At 48.7% G+C, this 14,983-nt stretch overlaps 1 protein-coding gene across 1 annotated transcript; it reads right to left on the bottom strand.

Annotated features, from left to right (window-relative positions):
• Window positions 1-884: 884 nt before the first annotated feature.
• Window positions 885-14,633, bottom strand: LOC130142210 (aquaporin-7-like). The gene is made up of 7 exons (XM_056323702.1): window positions 14,527-14,633; window positions 10,566-10,692; window positions 6,742-6,868; window positions 4,340-4,477; window positions 3,717-3,835; window positions 2,137-2,354; window positions 885-1,247 (listed from the first exon to the last, which is right to left on the bottom strand). The coding sequence occupies exons 1-7, from the start codon at window positions 14,631-14,633 to the stop codon at window positions 1,088-1,090; spliced, it is 996 nt and encodes a 331-aa protein (XP_056179677.1). The 3' UTR covers window positions 885-1,087.
• Between the last annotated feature and the right edge of the window lie 350 nt (window positions 14,634-14,983).

Raw genomic sequence — 14,983 nt, 5'->3', positions numbered from 1 at the left:
ATTCATGGTATCCAGCCCTGGGACCGCAGTCACATAATTGACATGTGCCATGCTTGCTTAAGCACTTTCTAGAAAGTTAAGACTGTTGTTACCCCCCTGGGAACAGGCACCTTCTGATACTGTTCTACTTTTAATCTGATGATACCTTAAAACTTCTCAGGCTGTTGCAGGCCCACTTCCTCATTCAGATGGAGGTGGCGGAATTGCTGCAGGAGCAAGGCAGCATCTTCCCCCATTTCTTATGCATTGAGTGGTAAAAAGGATTGGGTTCTTTTTGTTTGAGCATTTGGGGATACTGCCACAGAAGCTGTCTGAATCTTTCATATGGTGGTAGTCAGTAACATACATGGTTCCATGAAAGCAGCATGTTCCAACAGAGCTGTGTCAGGATTCAGGAGACCCTGTAGTTTACTAATTTTTTGGTGCTTCCTGAATGTTCAGAACAAAAAGCAAAAAACAAAACCAAGCATGGGGAAAAAAATAACAATCAGGTTCTGGTTTCTATTTCAGACTGTGCTTGCTCTTTTCTTGTCTCTACTCTGCCAAACTAGGTGTTTGTTAGAGTGGCAGATTAGCAAGTGGAAGCAAGCCTAGGCCCCTGATCCATCAGTGTAGCATCTACCTCTTACCAAAGAATATTACAAATCAAAATTTCATTAATTCAATTAATTAAGTGGTTTCTGCCACTGTTGGATCCTGTATTTTGATTTCTGTGAACGTACAGGTATCTGGAGTCTTGCAGCTCTGCTTTGCTTTTTTCCAGAATGTAGTGGTTATTATTTTTTTTCAGTAGATTTTTACACAGGGAGATTCAGTAATTTATTCAGGTCACAGACAGGTCTAGCCCTACACAGGTCTGCCCAGTATCTCAGAGACCCAGTTCGTCTGGTTAAGCAGGACAGGTTTATTGAAGACTAGTCCCTCATTTCTCCACCTGCAGGGTGGAGAAACGGTGTGCTCCAGCAGCACCATTGCACATGCCTTTATCCGCTTGGTTACCCTTTATCCCCGTAGTTATACTTTGGCTGTCAGTTCGTATGTCCACATAGGCTTTGCTGTCAGGCCCTTTCTTCGGAGCATGTGGCCATCACAGCGTAGAGGTCTCCACCACTGGCTGTCCTTTCTCATTTCCGCTGTTTGGGACAGGTTGGTTGTGCAAATCAATGAAGAGTTTATGGATTAAAACACCAGCAAGACTTCCCAGAACTGGCGCTGTGAGTGGGACCCACCACCAGTGATGCCCAGCCCTAGGACACAGAAGAGGCAACCGGTGAGCCAGAAAAAACACTGCCCTACCACCGCATGGTGCAGGGTGAGGTGAGCTGAGTCTGGTGGGGCAGGAGTGAGTTGTGTGAGCAGAGGTTCCTAGTCCCACCTTCACTCACTGGGCCCTACAGCTGGGTTAGACAAATTCTCTATCCACCAGCATAATTGCTGGAGGGAGGGTCATTTCCCCCATCAGTCTGGGAAAGTGGCTCTGTCTGCAGGTTTCTTGTTTTCCTACAGAAATGGTCTGTGTGATCCTGATGAGTGTGACTGTCAGGCAGACAGACAGACAGACACAGCCTTGTTTTCCCTCCCCATTTCCAATAAATTCTGCACCTCCTCTACCAAGCTGTCCAAGTTATTTTCTGGAAATGTAATGAAAATGGGGGGCCAGACCAGGAGACTCTGTAATGCCCTTACCATGGGAAAAGCCATAGTATCGCTCGCACCATCTTACTAGATAGGGGAAGGCAGGTTTTCATCTCCAGATTCAGACATCTAAATTCAGGAAAGCTATTCAGCAATCCGTCTGTAAGTACCTGCTTTCAGGTGAGCTGAATCACTCTATGGATCTCCAGTCACTGCAATAACCAGGTAGATTTCCAATTAACAGGTAGCCAATTGGTACCCAAATTGAGGTATCTGAATGTCAAGATGAATCCCATGCTGGAAAATTAGTGTACCCCAAATTTTGTGTACATAACGCATGGGGCTTCTCTGTGGGCAACCCTTTCTGTCTGAGAATGAGGAACATGTTCTGCATCAATACCATCACTTGGTCCAAAGAAAAAGGCCTCATGACCATTTTGTCTTGGGCTTATCTCCTCTCCTTGCAAGCTGAGCGGTGTAAAAGCAAAATGGGTCACTCACGTGAAGACGTCCATTCCCCAGCCAGCAATTGCTGTGAAGACCCTGGGGGGCAGGTCCCGGGAGGGGTTTATGGCGTAGCCTGTGTTCATCCCCATCCCCAGTCCGATGCCCAGGACAAGGATTCCCGTGAGCAGAGCCTGCGTGCCTTTCAGGGCTCCGTTGTTTTTCTCATCATGGATGACCAGAATGCCCAGGAGCAGCATCAGCGTCGCAATAAACTGCAGGAGCACGAAAAGTGGAACGGGTTAGGAGAAAGAATAGCAAAGGCAGAAGGATCCCGCTCAGCAGAGATGAAGGGACTCCCAGAATGGAATGTTGGGATTCATGGTCTGTTCAAGGCAGGGAGGGCCCCAATGTTATTCCCTTCTCACAGGTGGACCAAATAAAATTCTTGACTCATTTCGCAACAAAAACATCTCCATCTCATCACCAAAAATGCTCTAGGACTGATGTGAACTTCTCAACAGTGACCTCTCCCTTCACCTTTCAAGTTAGGGACCTGGGTTTTGTTAAGTACATTTCATCTAAGAGGCAGGGCCATAACAAACTGCTAACAAGACAAATCTGGTCTCCCTAGAGGGAGCTATGTTTTATATAGTGGATATGAGATTCCTATCTGGGAAACTGAATTGCCTGTCTGTGACAGTGTGTGGATGGCATTTGTAGATCGGCCATGCCCAAGACATCAGGAACTGTGATTTGAATAGAGGTGACAACTGCTGTCTCTTTCTGCTTCAGAAAAAGCAGCTGGAGAGCCTTCGACTGCTTGCAGAGATGCCAGCAAAAGCAAAAATTCCAGCTCTTGGCAACACACTGTCACTGTCATTTGCTTTCTTGTGTATGTATCTTCTTGTGTATGTTATCTTGTATCTTCACCATGTACTTCACAGGAGGCTGAGTGATCAGGTCCCCACCTGTAGGCTCTCCAGCTCTCACTGTTATCTTCTTCATGCCTGGGAAGAGTTTTGTCAGCTCAGAGACAAACACACAGGTTTCCTCAGATTTTATTTGTACATAAATCTTCCTTCTCCAGTGTCCCAGTGCTCTACGTCCCCTGAAGCATCCACTTCCTATTTCTGGGCATTGAGACCTGCATGCTGGGAACCAACTGTACGCAGTCTAAACTGGGTCTGTTCAGACCCTAGAGATTCAGTTGAGACAGGCTGTGTTCATGTGAAGATAGTCCAGGGCCCTCTGTGACAGCCAGCAGAGCTGCCTGGGAGCATGGAATGAGTGTAGGATCCAAAAAGGGAAGAACAGTTCAGGGAACTTCCCAGAGCCCAGAGGAGAAGGTTCCTGATATAGCTCAGCTTCTCACTTCCCATTGCTTGGGCTGTGTGCAGGGAAGGTGCCTGGAGGGCATCAGACCAAGCTGCAGAGCAGCCTGCAGGTGTTACTCTTTAGGCTTGCTCAGCCACCGAGGTGCCTTGGCTCCTACCTGTCAGGCACATGCCTGGATGATGGGTTCCTTGGAGCAGAGGTTGTGAGCATGTGTAGGGCTGTGAGTCCCCTGTAGCAGACCTGCACTAGCCCCTGTTATCACCCACCGTCTCCTAGCACACCGCAGCAGAGCCACTGACCTCCGTGAAGAAGCCCCCCAGCAAGGATACATAGGGTGCAGGGTAAGTGCAGAAGATCGACGCCGTGGCAGTTGGTCCCATCACTGTAAAGTTCCCCTTGGTGTAGTCATGCAGAGCATCTAGGAGAAACGGGAGTTGAAGGAGTTAGCACAGAGTTCATCCCACATGGCACGTACACAAGTCTATCCATTGCAGCCAGAACAGGCACCAGGGGGAAGAGAGGCAATGGGAGATACGTTGGAACACACCCCTCACAGGTCACGACATCATCACCAATATCAGTTACCGCCAGACTGGCCTGCAGTTGCTTCCTTATGCCTACCAGTTCCCTGTCCCTGCTCCAGGAGCCTGGGGCAGGCTGGGTGCTCTGGCTGCACTGGTGGCCTCCATCTCTCTGCCTGTTTTCCAAAGACCAGCAGAGTCTTTGGAAAGACTCCAGAGTCTTTCCAGAGCTCCAGCTGTACCTAACACATGGTAGTCCATCTAACTCAAGCCCTTTGCAGACCCTGGAAACAAAACGCTGACAAAATGCAGCTACTGGCGTTGAGTTGAGGATAGGTTTTGGCAGTGGCATTGCCCTGAGCAAAAGGAGCTGTGAGGTAAGCTGTGAGACACAACCATACCGTAGTAGAGGCCAAAGACAGTGGCTGCCGCTGTAAAGGAGCCCAGGAACTGACCCATCAGATAAGCTGGGAGCTTTCTCCAGGGGAGGTTTCCTAGAAGGCAGTGTGTGAGGGTGATGGCAGCATTCAGATGAGCTCCTGCAAAATCGCAGCAAAAGAGAGTGGGCTCAGCCCTGATGCAGCTGGTTTGGATCATGCCCCATGCCCCGCAGTAACCACCCAGACCTTGCTCCAGAACACCTAGACTCTCTCAGGGCAGGGTCTCCCTCCTGCACAGACTCAAAACTGACCCATTTTCCCTGGGTAGCTGAATAATGCAGGGCAGAATGCGCCTAGCTCCAGTCTGGTAGAAGCTGTCTGCAGAGGGTGGGTCGTCTCGTCTCTGACAGAGATACCTTTCTTGGCATGACATGAGTTTCCCTCCGTATGGGCTTCTCTCTGTTCAGCTCAAAGGGAGTCCAAAACTTAAGACTTGTCACCCACCTTTTACATGGCTATGGGTACATGAGGCAAATCTTATCCCAAACAATTTACAAGGCCTTCTGAAAACATCTGATAGACAGGGAGGGCTTCATCCTGGCAGAGCTGAGCACCCCAGCTGATGGGAGCTGCAGGCCTTTAGCACATCTGACAGGCAAGGCATGAGATGCTGGGGAAACAAACTGCAAAATCAACGGCTGATGCCCTGTATCTTCATGTCAGCAAAGCAAATCCCACACAGGGCTCTCAGCAAGGACTCAGGTTAGCTTTTAGATACCACTGCATTGGAAAGAGCTACCAAGATGATCAATCCTGCCCAGACCATGGTTGCTCCCACTAGTGTGGAGCAGAACCTGTCTTCCATTGCAGAATTTGTAATCTTGGATTGCATTTCCTTACGTCTTTTAGTACATGGCTTTCATACAGTGCAAGACCAGTTTTGCCTGTTTTGAGGGGACACTTTCTATGGAGGAGATTGTTATCACAATGATGCTTTTGGAGAATGACTAAGTGGATCCAGTTTTGGTGCCCTCAGTGCAAACCACATTTGCTCTCCAGACCTCATCTCCCCATGAGTCCAAAGGAAATATTTGCTTTTCCTGCCTAGTAGGTGTAAACTTTGGGGGTCAATAAATGTTCCAACCTTAGTCACCATCTCCTACTTGGGACTCAGAAAGGGGTAAGATGCAGACACACATCATCTCATCAAAGCGCAGAACAAAGTGAAGCGGCATGAACTGCCTGCTACAGTTCACAACCATAACTGAAAAGGAGGGAGATCCCTTTGTTGTTTGATCCTCTGATCCTTTGTGGGTATAACCAGATATTTCAGAGATCAGAAGCAGCATCTTGTGATACAAATGATGCCAAATTACAATGCCAGGAAGCCCTGAAGCTGGCTCCAGAACCAGACTGTTGCTGGCTAAGCTAAGACCCCTTCTCCCACCTCTCAGCCCTCAGCAGATCAGCTTCATCCCAAACGTCACCTGTGACTGCAGGGACCTACTTTTTTCAGCCCACTTTCTCTAGTATGTCTCCACCAGCTCCAAAAGGACAGAGAGACCAAGAGCTGACTGCTTGTGTGGAAAAGTTGTCCTTTCCAAGCAAGCCCCACCCTTGGACATCTCTCTGCTCCAACAGGTCAAGAGCAAGGACCTGCTTTAATTTTCTGCCCACTAGAGCCCTTAATCTCTTTTCTTGGTGTAAATGAATGCAGAAATTGCACAAGGCAAAGGTGGTGCTCTGTCATGTGAGAGATACCACCGTGTGGCCTTGAAACAGCACCTCCCGAGTTTGCGTGGGGCATAGGCACATGGGTGTGGATGATAAGGAGAAAATTTTGCATACCATTCTTTGTTGCAACATCAGCAGTAAGCTCTCCTTTGCAATAAATGATTTACTTCCCCACGGGTTATACCAGCAGCATGTTTTTGGAGCTCCTTGTCTCCTTGGGCCATGATGGCATATCCCAAGTGCCTAATGCAGGCACTGCTGAAACCTGGCTCTGCTGAACGCACCAGAAGGGAACGGTCGAACCTCCGCCAATCTCCCTGTCTCGCTTGCCCCTGTTTCAGCTCAGAACATGTTTGGGGTCAGCATACAGTAGGTATGCTGGGCGGGCCTTGTACCCTGCTTCTCATGACCTTGCCATACCATCATGACTCCTTACCTTGACCCCAGACCTGCCTCCCCCTGCAGATTTGGCTGTCATCACTGGCTGACAACACTGACCCTGGTTATGTTCATCAGACCTACTCTGCTATTCTTGCTGGGGGACCCTATGACTGCCATTTTTTTCTGGTGAGGGCATTGCTCCACCTTGCCATGCCATCATCTGCCCCTCCGCAGCCCACTCCCACTGCCCCGATGCATGTGGCCTTTATGGGACATAGAGATGTCCCATGTTCAAGTGTCCTGCTCACCAGAGATCCCTCCTGCCGCGTGGACGCCCAGTGTAACACCAATGCCGAATCCCAAATTGATGCTTAGGTGTTGCCCAAAGTCTCCTCTTCCTAATACCACTTGTGCCACAGAAGACAAGCCAAAGACCTAGTGCGTGGAAAGACAGGAAAGGAGTGTTAAAAGTAGTTTTATTATGGCAGTGGACAGCTTCTGTGCTACCTTTTCAGCAGTATTAACAAACTCCCAAAGACAGGGAGACTGTGAGATGCCCATGATCAGGAGATGAAGAAAGAAAAGCCTTTTCCTGCAAAATTTGAAGTGGTACCTAACTTATTCCTCATTGGTGCCCATCACACCAAACAGGGCACCCTAGTTATGGCGGGGTATGGGGAGACAACACCGAACATCCACACTGAGATCCAGGGCTCAAGAGGGATCACTCACAGAGCCACGGTAAGGGCATCTGTGCCTGAAACCAGGGACATGAGCCAGGGGAGCATCACCACAGACTGCCTGGAGACAGTACCCAAGATAGAAGAAAGGAGGGTTGGCAAATTCTTGTTCTTTTCCTGGTGTGCAATTTATTGACTAAAAATGTAGTTTGGGCAGCACACAGCTATTTGCCAAACTCTACAATTTTGGTAACTTATTCCAGCAGAACACAAGGAAGGAAATTCTGGCTTGACTTTTCCTTTCAACACACATACTTTCAGTTTGAAAACAGACAAAGTTTCAGTATTTTTTTAATGATTAAAGGGGAACCAAGAAAACAAATAAAAAGAAAAGTAAACACTCTCCAGCAGGAAAAGACATATTCAAGAAATTGCTCTGGCTGAAAAGTAAATCCTATTTCGCTTTTTTAATGTGGTCAGAGGGTGGAAAAATCAGTTATTTGCACAGCTCTTACAGTGACATCTGGAGAAGACAAAGCTTCTGTTGAGGTCTCTGCCTTGCAAACCACTTAGGGTTTGGAGAGTGTATCCTGTTCCTTGGACTGCACTCATGTTTATCCATAGTGATATGTCCCTCTCAAAGACAGAAAACTCAGTATGTTTTCCAGTATATAAACTTATGCTCTGACCTGTTCTGTTTTCATTGTGATCTTTTCTGGCTATTCTGCCTGGATCCAGATTTTATCCCATGCATCTGCATCCCTCTTCCCTTTCAGACATCCCCAAAATCCCCTGTTCCCCAGAGACACTCTTCTTATCTCTCTGATATACACAGACCACACTCTGTGCTCTGCATGGAGCTACAGCCTGCATAGTGTGAGCCCTTCTCAGTTTGCCTCAGCAGAAGCCCCAAAATGTAGTGTTTGGGATGTCCCAAACACCGAACCTGCTTGAGCAGGGAGGTTGGACAAGATGATCTCCAGATGATCTTGCTTCCAACCCAAATCATTCTGTGATCTGCAAAGCCCTTACAAAAACTCTTCCTACTCATCTCTGACTTTTCCAAAGCCACATCCAAGAGAAGCCAAATTCATAAGGCACAGGTTTTGCAGGACTGCATACAGGTGCAGAGAGAGGGGTGCAGGGCAGGAGACATAGCTGCTGCAGCTGAACACCAGTATCCTGAAAATAAACGCAGGACAGGCCACAAAATCTACTTTTCAGCACAGATCCAAACCTGTGCTCTTTTACTCTATTCTCACAGTCCCAAAATACCCTTTTTTTTTCCCCCCCCATCTCCCTATCCCTCATGCTGTTTACCCCTGCTGCCTGGTTCCCTCCGTTATGAACACTGTCCATCAAAGTGAGAGACCCTGGGCTGAGCACTATCATCCAAATAACAGCCACCCAGGCACCCTTCAGATGCATCCAGCACATTCCTATTTGCACCGAGGGCCAGGGGGCTGCTGAAGAGTTGGATGCTGGATGCTACATTCGGATGCTGAATACTGTTTGCTGCCAAGCCCTTGATGGAGGTCCATGTGCAGTGCCCCTCCTCCTACTGTGTTCCCTTGCGGGGATCAGTGAGGGAAGAGCCAACAGAAGCTGCAGGCTACAAAATCTTCCTTGGACTGCCCGAGTGCAGGGAAAAGTCTCCTTTTCATGCTGCTTCCCAGAGGCAGCCCTGGCAGGGCACCCTTGAACTTGTTCTTTACCACCTGGGAACTTCCACTACCAAAAAACAAAGGGGGTGGAAAAGAAAAATGGCTTGTTCAGCTCCTGCTGAGGAATCACAGATGTCTGTACTCTGACTTCCAATGCATGCAAAACTACCTGCGTAGTAGAAGTGAACTACAAGGAGTTGGATGTGCAATAAGATGTCATAAAAAGAAAGCATCCTTTGCACATGCAGTTGTTGCCCTTGAAAATAAGCACCTTCATCTGTACAGACAGCTGTGTCAGAAGGTTCCCATGCTTAAACAAATCTTATGTTCCTCCTGTGCAGATCTCCAAATACAAGTTATTTAAACTACCCCCTGCTTGTCCATGCCAGTCTCTGTCCCATCCAAAGTGTCTCAGCCCAGGCTAAGCCCAAGCTGGCAAAGCCAACTACTGGACCATTTCAGAGGAAGGATCTTATTTTGCTGTGTTGGCCCAACACACAGAGGCTCTGGTTCTTGTGGGCACCTCGCCTGCACCAGGGATCAATTCTGACTGCAAAGCCTTCCTTGCCCTGTCCCCAAACAACTCCAAGGCAGTCTGAGATCTCAAAATCACTTTTCCTGTGTAAAACAGATCCTTCAGGCAAGGTGGGAGTTCCTGTAAGATTTGGGTAAGCATGATTCATTTCATTTGCCAGCATAAGAAAACCAAACGTGAAATCCTGGAGTACTTTACACCTGGCAGTTAGGTTACCTAAATTGTGTGTCGTGGCCTTCATTACCCTGGCAACCCCTAGGGAAAGATAGATGAATGCTGTTCTCATTTCAGAGAGGCTGTTAATGGTAGAGAAGTCAGAGTCTGCTCCCCAAACCTGTGAAGGACCCCCCCAGACACATCATCCCCTCTAGCACAGCAAGAAGAAGAGCCTCAATTCACTGTATGGGATACTTGAGGAGGTTTGGCACAAGTGTTGCACTGCCCCACCTGACCAGACACTGCTCCTTGGTTTCATTCCCAGACTCTCCCTTGTGTTTCCCTTAGAAGAGAACTGAAACAGCGGTGTTTCCAGAGAAGGGCAATGAAGCTGGTGAAAGGTCTGGAGAACAAGTCTTACAAGGAGCAGCTGAGGGAACTGGGGTGGTTTACCCTGTAGAAAAGGACGCTGAGAGGAGACCTTATTGCTTCCTACAACTGCCTGTAAGTAGGTTGGGGCGAGGTGTTCTCCCTCTTCTCCCAAGTAACAACCTATAGGACAAGATGAAATGGTCGCAAGTTGCACCAGGGAAGGTTTAGATTAGATATTAGGAAAAATTCCTCCACTCAAGGAGTTATCAAGCCTTGGAACAGGCTGCCCAGGGATGTGGCCGAGTCACCAACCCTGGAGATGTTTAAAAGACATGTGGATGTGGTGCTTAGGGGCATGGTTTAGTGATGGACTTGGCAGTGCATGGTTAGGTTAATGGTTGGACTCAACGATCTTAACCCAAATGATTCTGTGATTCTATCCCCACCTGCTTTACTCTCTGCCCACACCCACCTCCCACCTTCCACATTGCTTTTTTCCTCCAGAAGGCTTTTTGACAGATGGTCTACCCGATCGAAAACTGCCACCCCACCAGAGCGGAGGGGTGAGCAGTAGCAACCAGCTGCTGAGCAGCCCTGCGGATGTAGTAGGAAACCACTGACCTTTAAAAATTGCTGCTGCAAACGATTACCCTCTTACCTGCCCTGCACACACACATACACACACATGCACAGACACACATGTCTGGGCCCAGTCTCCTACTTACCATGAGGATGAACATCCCCAGTGCTTCTGCCAGCAGCTCCCTGATGGTACTGCTACGAATCGTGAGTGCCTTCTGAATCTTCTCCAGCATTTTGCTCTCTGACTTCAGCGTGCGGCTGCAGGACCTCCTGTTATGACAGCACTCCTCACTGCTCTGAGCTAAGTTACCCTTTGAAACTTGGCACCCTCCCTTCAGTCCCAGACACCTTCATTCATTTGGTTAACGATGAACAAGCGAATGAAGTAGCAGTTAGCTTCCAAGTCTTCCCACACACACATGCCATCCTTTTAAAACTATAGGGTAAGGACACAGTATTTCTGCTACTGGCATTGCAAATACTGTGCCTCTGCCCAGTAGCCACCTATCTCCAGAGCTGTAAATAGCCTTGGTATGCTCCTAAAGCCTCTGTCTCTCTCCATAATCTTTTCCACAGGAACTGAGCAGGAATTTTGGCTCTGTGCTGCATTGTAACCCACTGGGTGGTGGTTTGGTACCTTTTTTTTTACAGGTGGGATTAGGACCATTTGCCTGTGCTTTGCAGGAATATTTGGGTGCCCAGCCTGTGATGATGATGCTCTTGCCTGGAGCTGGTAGGCACCACTGTTGGCGGCTGGGAAGAGCACAGGAATTTCAGCATTGCTTCAGGTTGATTATTTGCTCTTGCTGAGTGCACCCACGCCCACAACTCCTATCACACTAGTGGAGGGCCTCCCTGCCACCCCACAGTCTTTCCCCTTGTGTGGGATGAGGACAAACCAGTCTCAGCAATGGTCCCCAGAGACCTTCAGATTCATCTGGCTGCCAGAGCAGAGCCCTCACTGTCCTGATTCCTCCTCCATCTCCTGATTCCCACCAATCTCCCTTCTCACCAGGTGCTCTTACCCCTCCATTGTGAAAAGGTTTTAATACCTTGGCTTAGTCACTGATAAACTCACTGACACAAGAGACCTTTTTCTGTGAGTCTTGTCTGGTTCTTAGATGGTTTTCTTTGCCTGCCTCTCAACCTGCCGCAGCTTCTCAGTGTGGTTCTGGAGGGTACACGGTGCACATCTCTGGAGAGGTTGCCATCAGCTGCCCCACAGGCAGTTCTCTGCTCATGCTGCCCTTGGTGCTGGCCTCTCTCAGCACTACTCCATTGCAAAAGTTGATGAGCTTTTCTCTCATCCACAGGACACGGAGCAGCTGTGTGGAGGAACCTGGGAAGCTGGTTCTCCTCTCTGCTCCATAGACCATTACCTGTCTTGTGGCTGGGAGAGTTTTTATGGGCTGGGATAAGCCCTCCTCCAGCAACAGATTAGCTGTTGACCTCAGTGAACGCCTGGCTAAACATGCAGTAAATTACTAGTCTGTGTCTGATACTAAGGACCAATCTAATCATGACAGATGATAATCACGCTGTTGGCAAGGGTGTTCCTACAGCATATTTCTAGGTGGGAAGGTTTTTTTGTCCCATGAGTCTGTGAGTCATGCTGTGGCACAGGAAAAGTGCCGATAAATCTTTCCAGGTCACTTCATTCTCTGCCATGCGAATGTTTATTGGTGGAGCACACAAACACGGGCCCTGGAGCATCAGCTCAGGGTGGTGACAAAAGCCTCATGTTTCCTCTGCAGTGGTGATTTACAGCTGATGTGTAAAAGTCTGAGCATCAGTGTATATTGGAGGTCTCATAACCTTTCCCAGATGGACGAGGTGTAAATAGGTCAGTATCCCCCACAACCGGACCTACCGCTTTGTCACTCCTAGATCTCAGGGAGCCTTCCAGGTAAATTGGTCCCCTGTGGGACAAGAAAGCTGCTGAGTATCTGAAAGGCTTTGTCTCATATATTCAGGAGATACCTGAATACTACAGACAACTCCGTATTCTAATTGGGGCTGAAGAATGGACAGGTTCTTTCTGGGAACACTGGGCTGCCATGCGTTTGCAGTCAGGGGAAAAAGGCAATCCCAGTTTGTAATAGGAATCTGTGGTTGGGTGATAATATTTGCACCATATTCCCTGATATTACCACCAAATTCCCTAAAACTCCAGCTTGCTTCTAGGATGGCATCAAGGATCACTGGATGTGTTTCTTGCCACTGCTTGTCCTTTTACACAGGTCATTCCACAAGATGGCACTGAGACATTAATTTCTCCCTTAAAAGTGCTCAGAAGGGTTCCTCTATTGGCTGCTGCAAATGTGACAACCCTTTAGTTTTACCGTTCCTATGGGAATTTTTAGACATTAAAGAAAAGTGATCTGCCAGTGTTCAAGGAATGTAACAACAAAAGCAAACACCTTTCTATAGGTCCTGTAGAGCAGAGCACCTCTGTTCTGACAGTACGCAAAACTGAAGTGTGTAAGCTTGTGCCTGTCACCCTCCAATTTATAATCACCAGAGGAAAACGGGCAGCTCCAAAGGGCAGTTCATCCCCACCTAAAATAAGCATCTGAGGCCAGACCTATGAGTCATGCTGAGCGTTGGCAGTTTCTCTGTGACTGCATAGGGGATGTGGAGTGATCAGCTCCAGCATACACACCCACATGGAGATATCTACCACCAGGTGACCTGGACTGCCCTGCCTCCCTGCATCCAGATGTGGTGGTCTTGAGCAAGCACAAACCGCCATGTGAGTCAGCCAAACAATATGACCTGTTCATACTTACACGGTTTTACTTATCTGCAGGGCCGACAAGGACCTCTGGGGTCACCAGACACAGCCCCCTGCTAATATAAGCAGCCACACCACATCTTCACTTTCATGACCTGGCCAGTCTCCATTTTAGGGGTAAGTGGTTTTTGCCCCAACCCCTCCTGTTTGAAGCCTGTTACCAGAACTTGCTGCTCTGGAGTTCACAGACTTTCTCCTAATTTTCAGCCACATTCTCAAAGCCATTTGTTCATGTACCAGCATTAGCCCATCACCATCATGTTAACTTATTTCATAAACGTGCTATCCCATAAATTTTTCCTATAAGGTTTGTTAGAAGAGTGTTAGCTGCTCACTCTTAGCTCTGCACCTTCTAATGTTTACCTTGACTTGCTCACAGGTTGCAGTTTCACTCAGCGTTGACCCTACAATGATTTTACCATGTTCTCCAATGCCCATTAAGCAACCACCTGCTAAACCAAACCCATTTCCTTCCCGAAGGCAGGTGTGTGCTTTCAGCACTAGTAATAAAGTCCTCCGTTTGGAGCAGAACATTTTGGCACAGTCAAGGCCCACTAACTGTGCTGGTGTTGATACCCATGGTACTGAAGAGCTGAGAGACCAAGCTCCCTGGGTCCTGCTAGGGCAGCCCTGGGAAGGATGAGCACCCAGGGACTCCAGGGCAGTCTTGCTTCTGCAAGGAATAACTTCTCTGACTCAGTTTGACAGTGCACATTTTTCCTCTGCACCCAGGAGCTCATTTATCTCTTAATTGCACTAATCAACAGCTGGAACATTGCCAGTCCAATAGCTTCAGCCCTGCTGGTGGATCATTAACTTCTTCCCAGAAGCTGAGGCAAGCATAAGCAGACAGCACAGCAGAGGAGCTCCTCACCGTGGATGCGGGCAGCTTGCTCCTCCATCAGATCAAATTAACATGGCACCGAGACTATATATCCAGGCCCCTTTAGGAAGCAAGGCCAGGTAACATAGACCAGTACAGCACTGGTACAGCTGTACCTGTCCGAGACAGACCCCACTTGACGTACCCTAGAGTACCTGCACCCCATCGGTCTCATATTTAATGCTCATGGTCTATCTCCTCCTCTCTTTATGGATGGAAGGCACTGAGCAAGCTGCAGACATCCAAGATGTTTGTCTTTCAGCAGATGGCTTTGCTCTCCATACTGTTACCCAACTCCCCACTCACAGGACACCAGCCTCCACAGCCTTTCAGCTCACCCTGCACACCATCACTCCTTGCCCTGAAGCTGGCTGAGGGCACGTCACCTGCACATGCTCCTTTGCAGTGGAATTGGGGTGTCTCTTACCATTCTGAGTCAGAGTGGGAGCTGGAAGAACCAACAGAGGGAAGTGACAGCACAGCGGTGGCTTCCTGCTCCAGGCTGCAGCCCTCTGCTTCACTCCCCTGGGACATAGTGCCTTCCTGCCCCAGACTGCTAAAGCTTTCTCAGAGGGAGGTAACCCAGGAGAAGGTGGTGTCAGCAGGAGCGGAATTATACAGCCTCTGTTGGTCATTAGGTGGAGAGCAGGACTGTCCAGGAAGGGGTTGCCAGGGTGATGCTGGCCCCGTTGTTGGGCAATGGAGTCGGTGGAACCTGGGCTCCCCCAGCCAGGGACCTACCCACCCGAGGCCTGGTGGGGTCTCCCCCATGCACAGTTCTAGAGGATATAACAGAGAGAGGAACAGAGGCACAGGAGTACCTCAGGTCCCACGAGAGACTTGGGGTACCTGTGGGATTTCCACTGAGCTCCTGCCAGCTCTTC

Source organism: Falco biarmicus, chromosome Z (genome assembly GCF_023638135.1).
Source record: "Falco biarmicus isolate bFalBia1 chromosome Z, bFalBia1.pri, whole genome shotgun sequence".
NCBI lineage: Eukaryota > Metazoa > Chordata > Aves > Falconiformes > Falconidae > Falco > Falco biarmicus.
Note: the sequence above shows the minus strand (reverse complement) of the source record. Positions and strands in the feature narration are given on the sequence as shown.

Bases quoted from the DNA above. Each gene is read 5' to 3' on its own strand.
- LOC130142210 (XM_056323702.1), bottom strand. From the start codon at position 14,633: ATGTCCCAGGGGAGTGAAGCAGAGGGCTGCAGCCTGGAGCAGGAAGCC. The intron at 6,869-10,565 runs GTAAGTAGGAGA...TCCACGCACTAG, and splicing joins TGGGGATGTTCATCCTCATG to GTCTTTGGCTTGTCTTCTGT. The intron at 1,248-2,136 runs GTGAGTGACCCA...TCTGTGTCCTAG, and splicing joins TGGGGAATGGACGTCTTCAC to GGCTGGGCATCACTGGTGGT.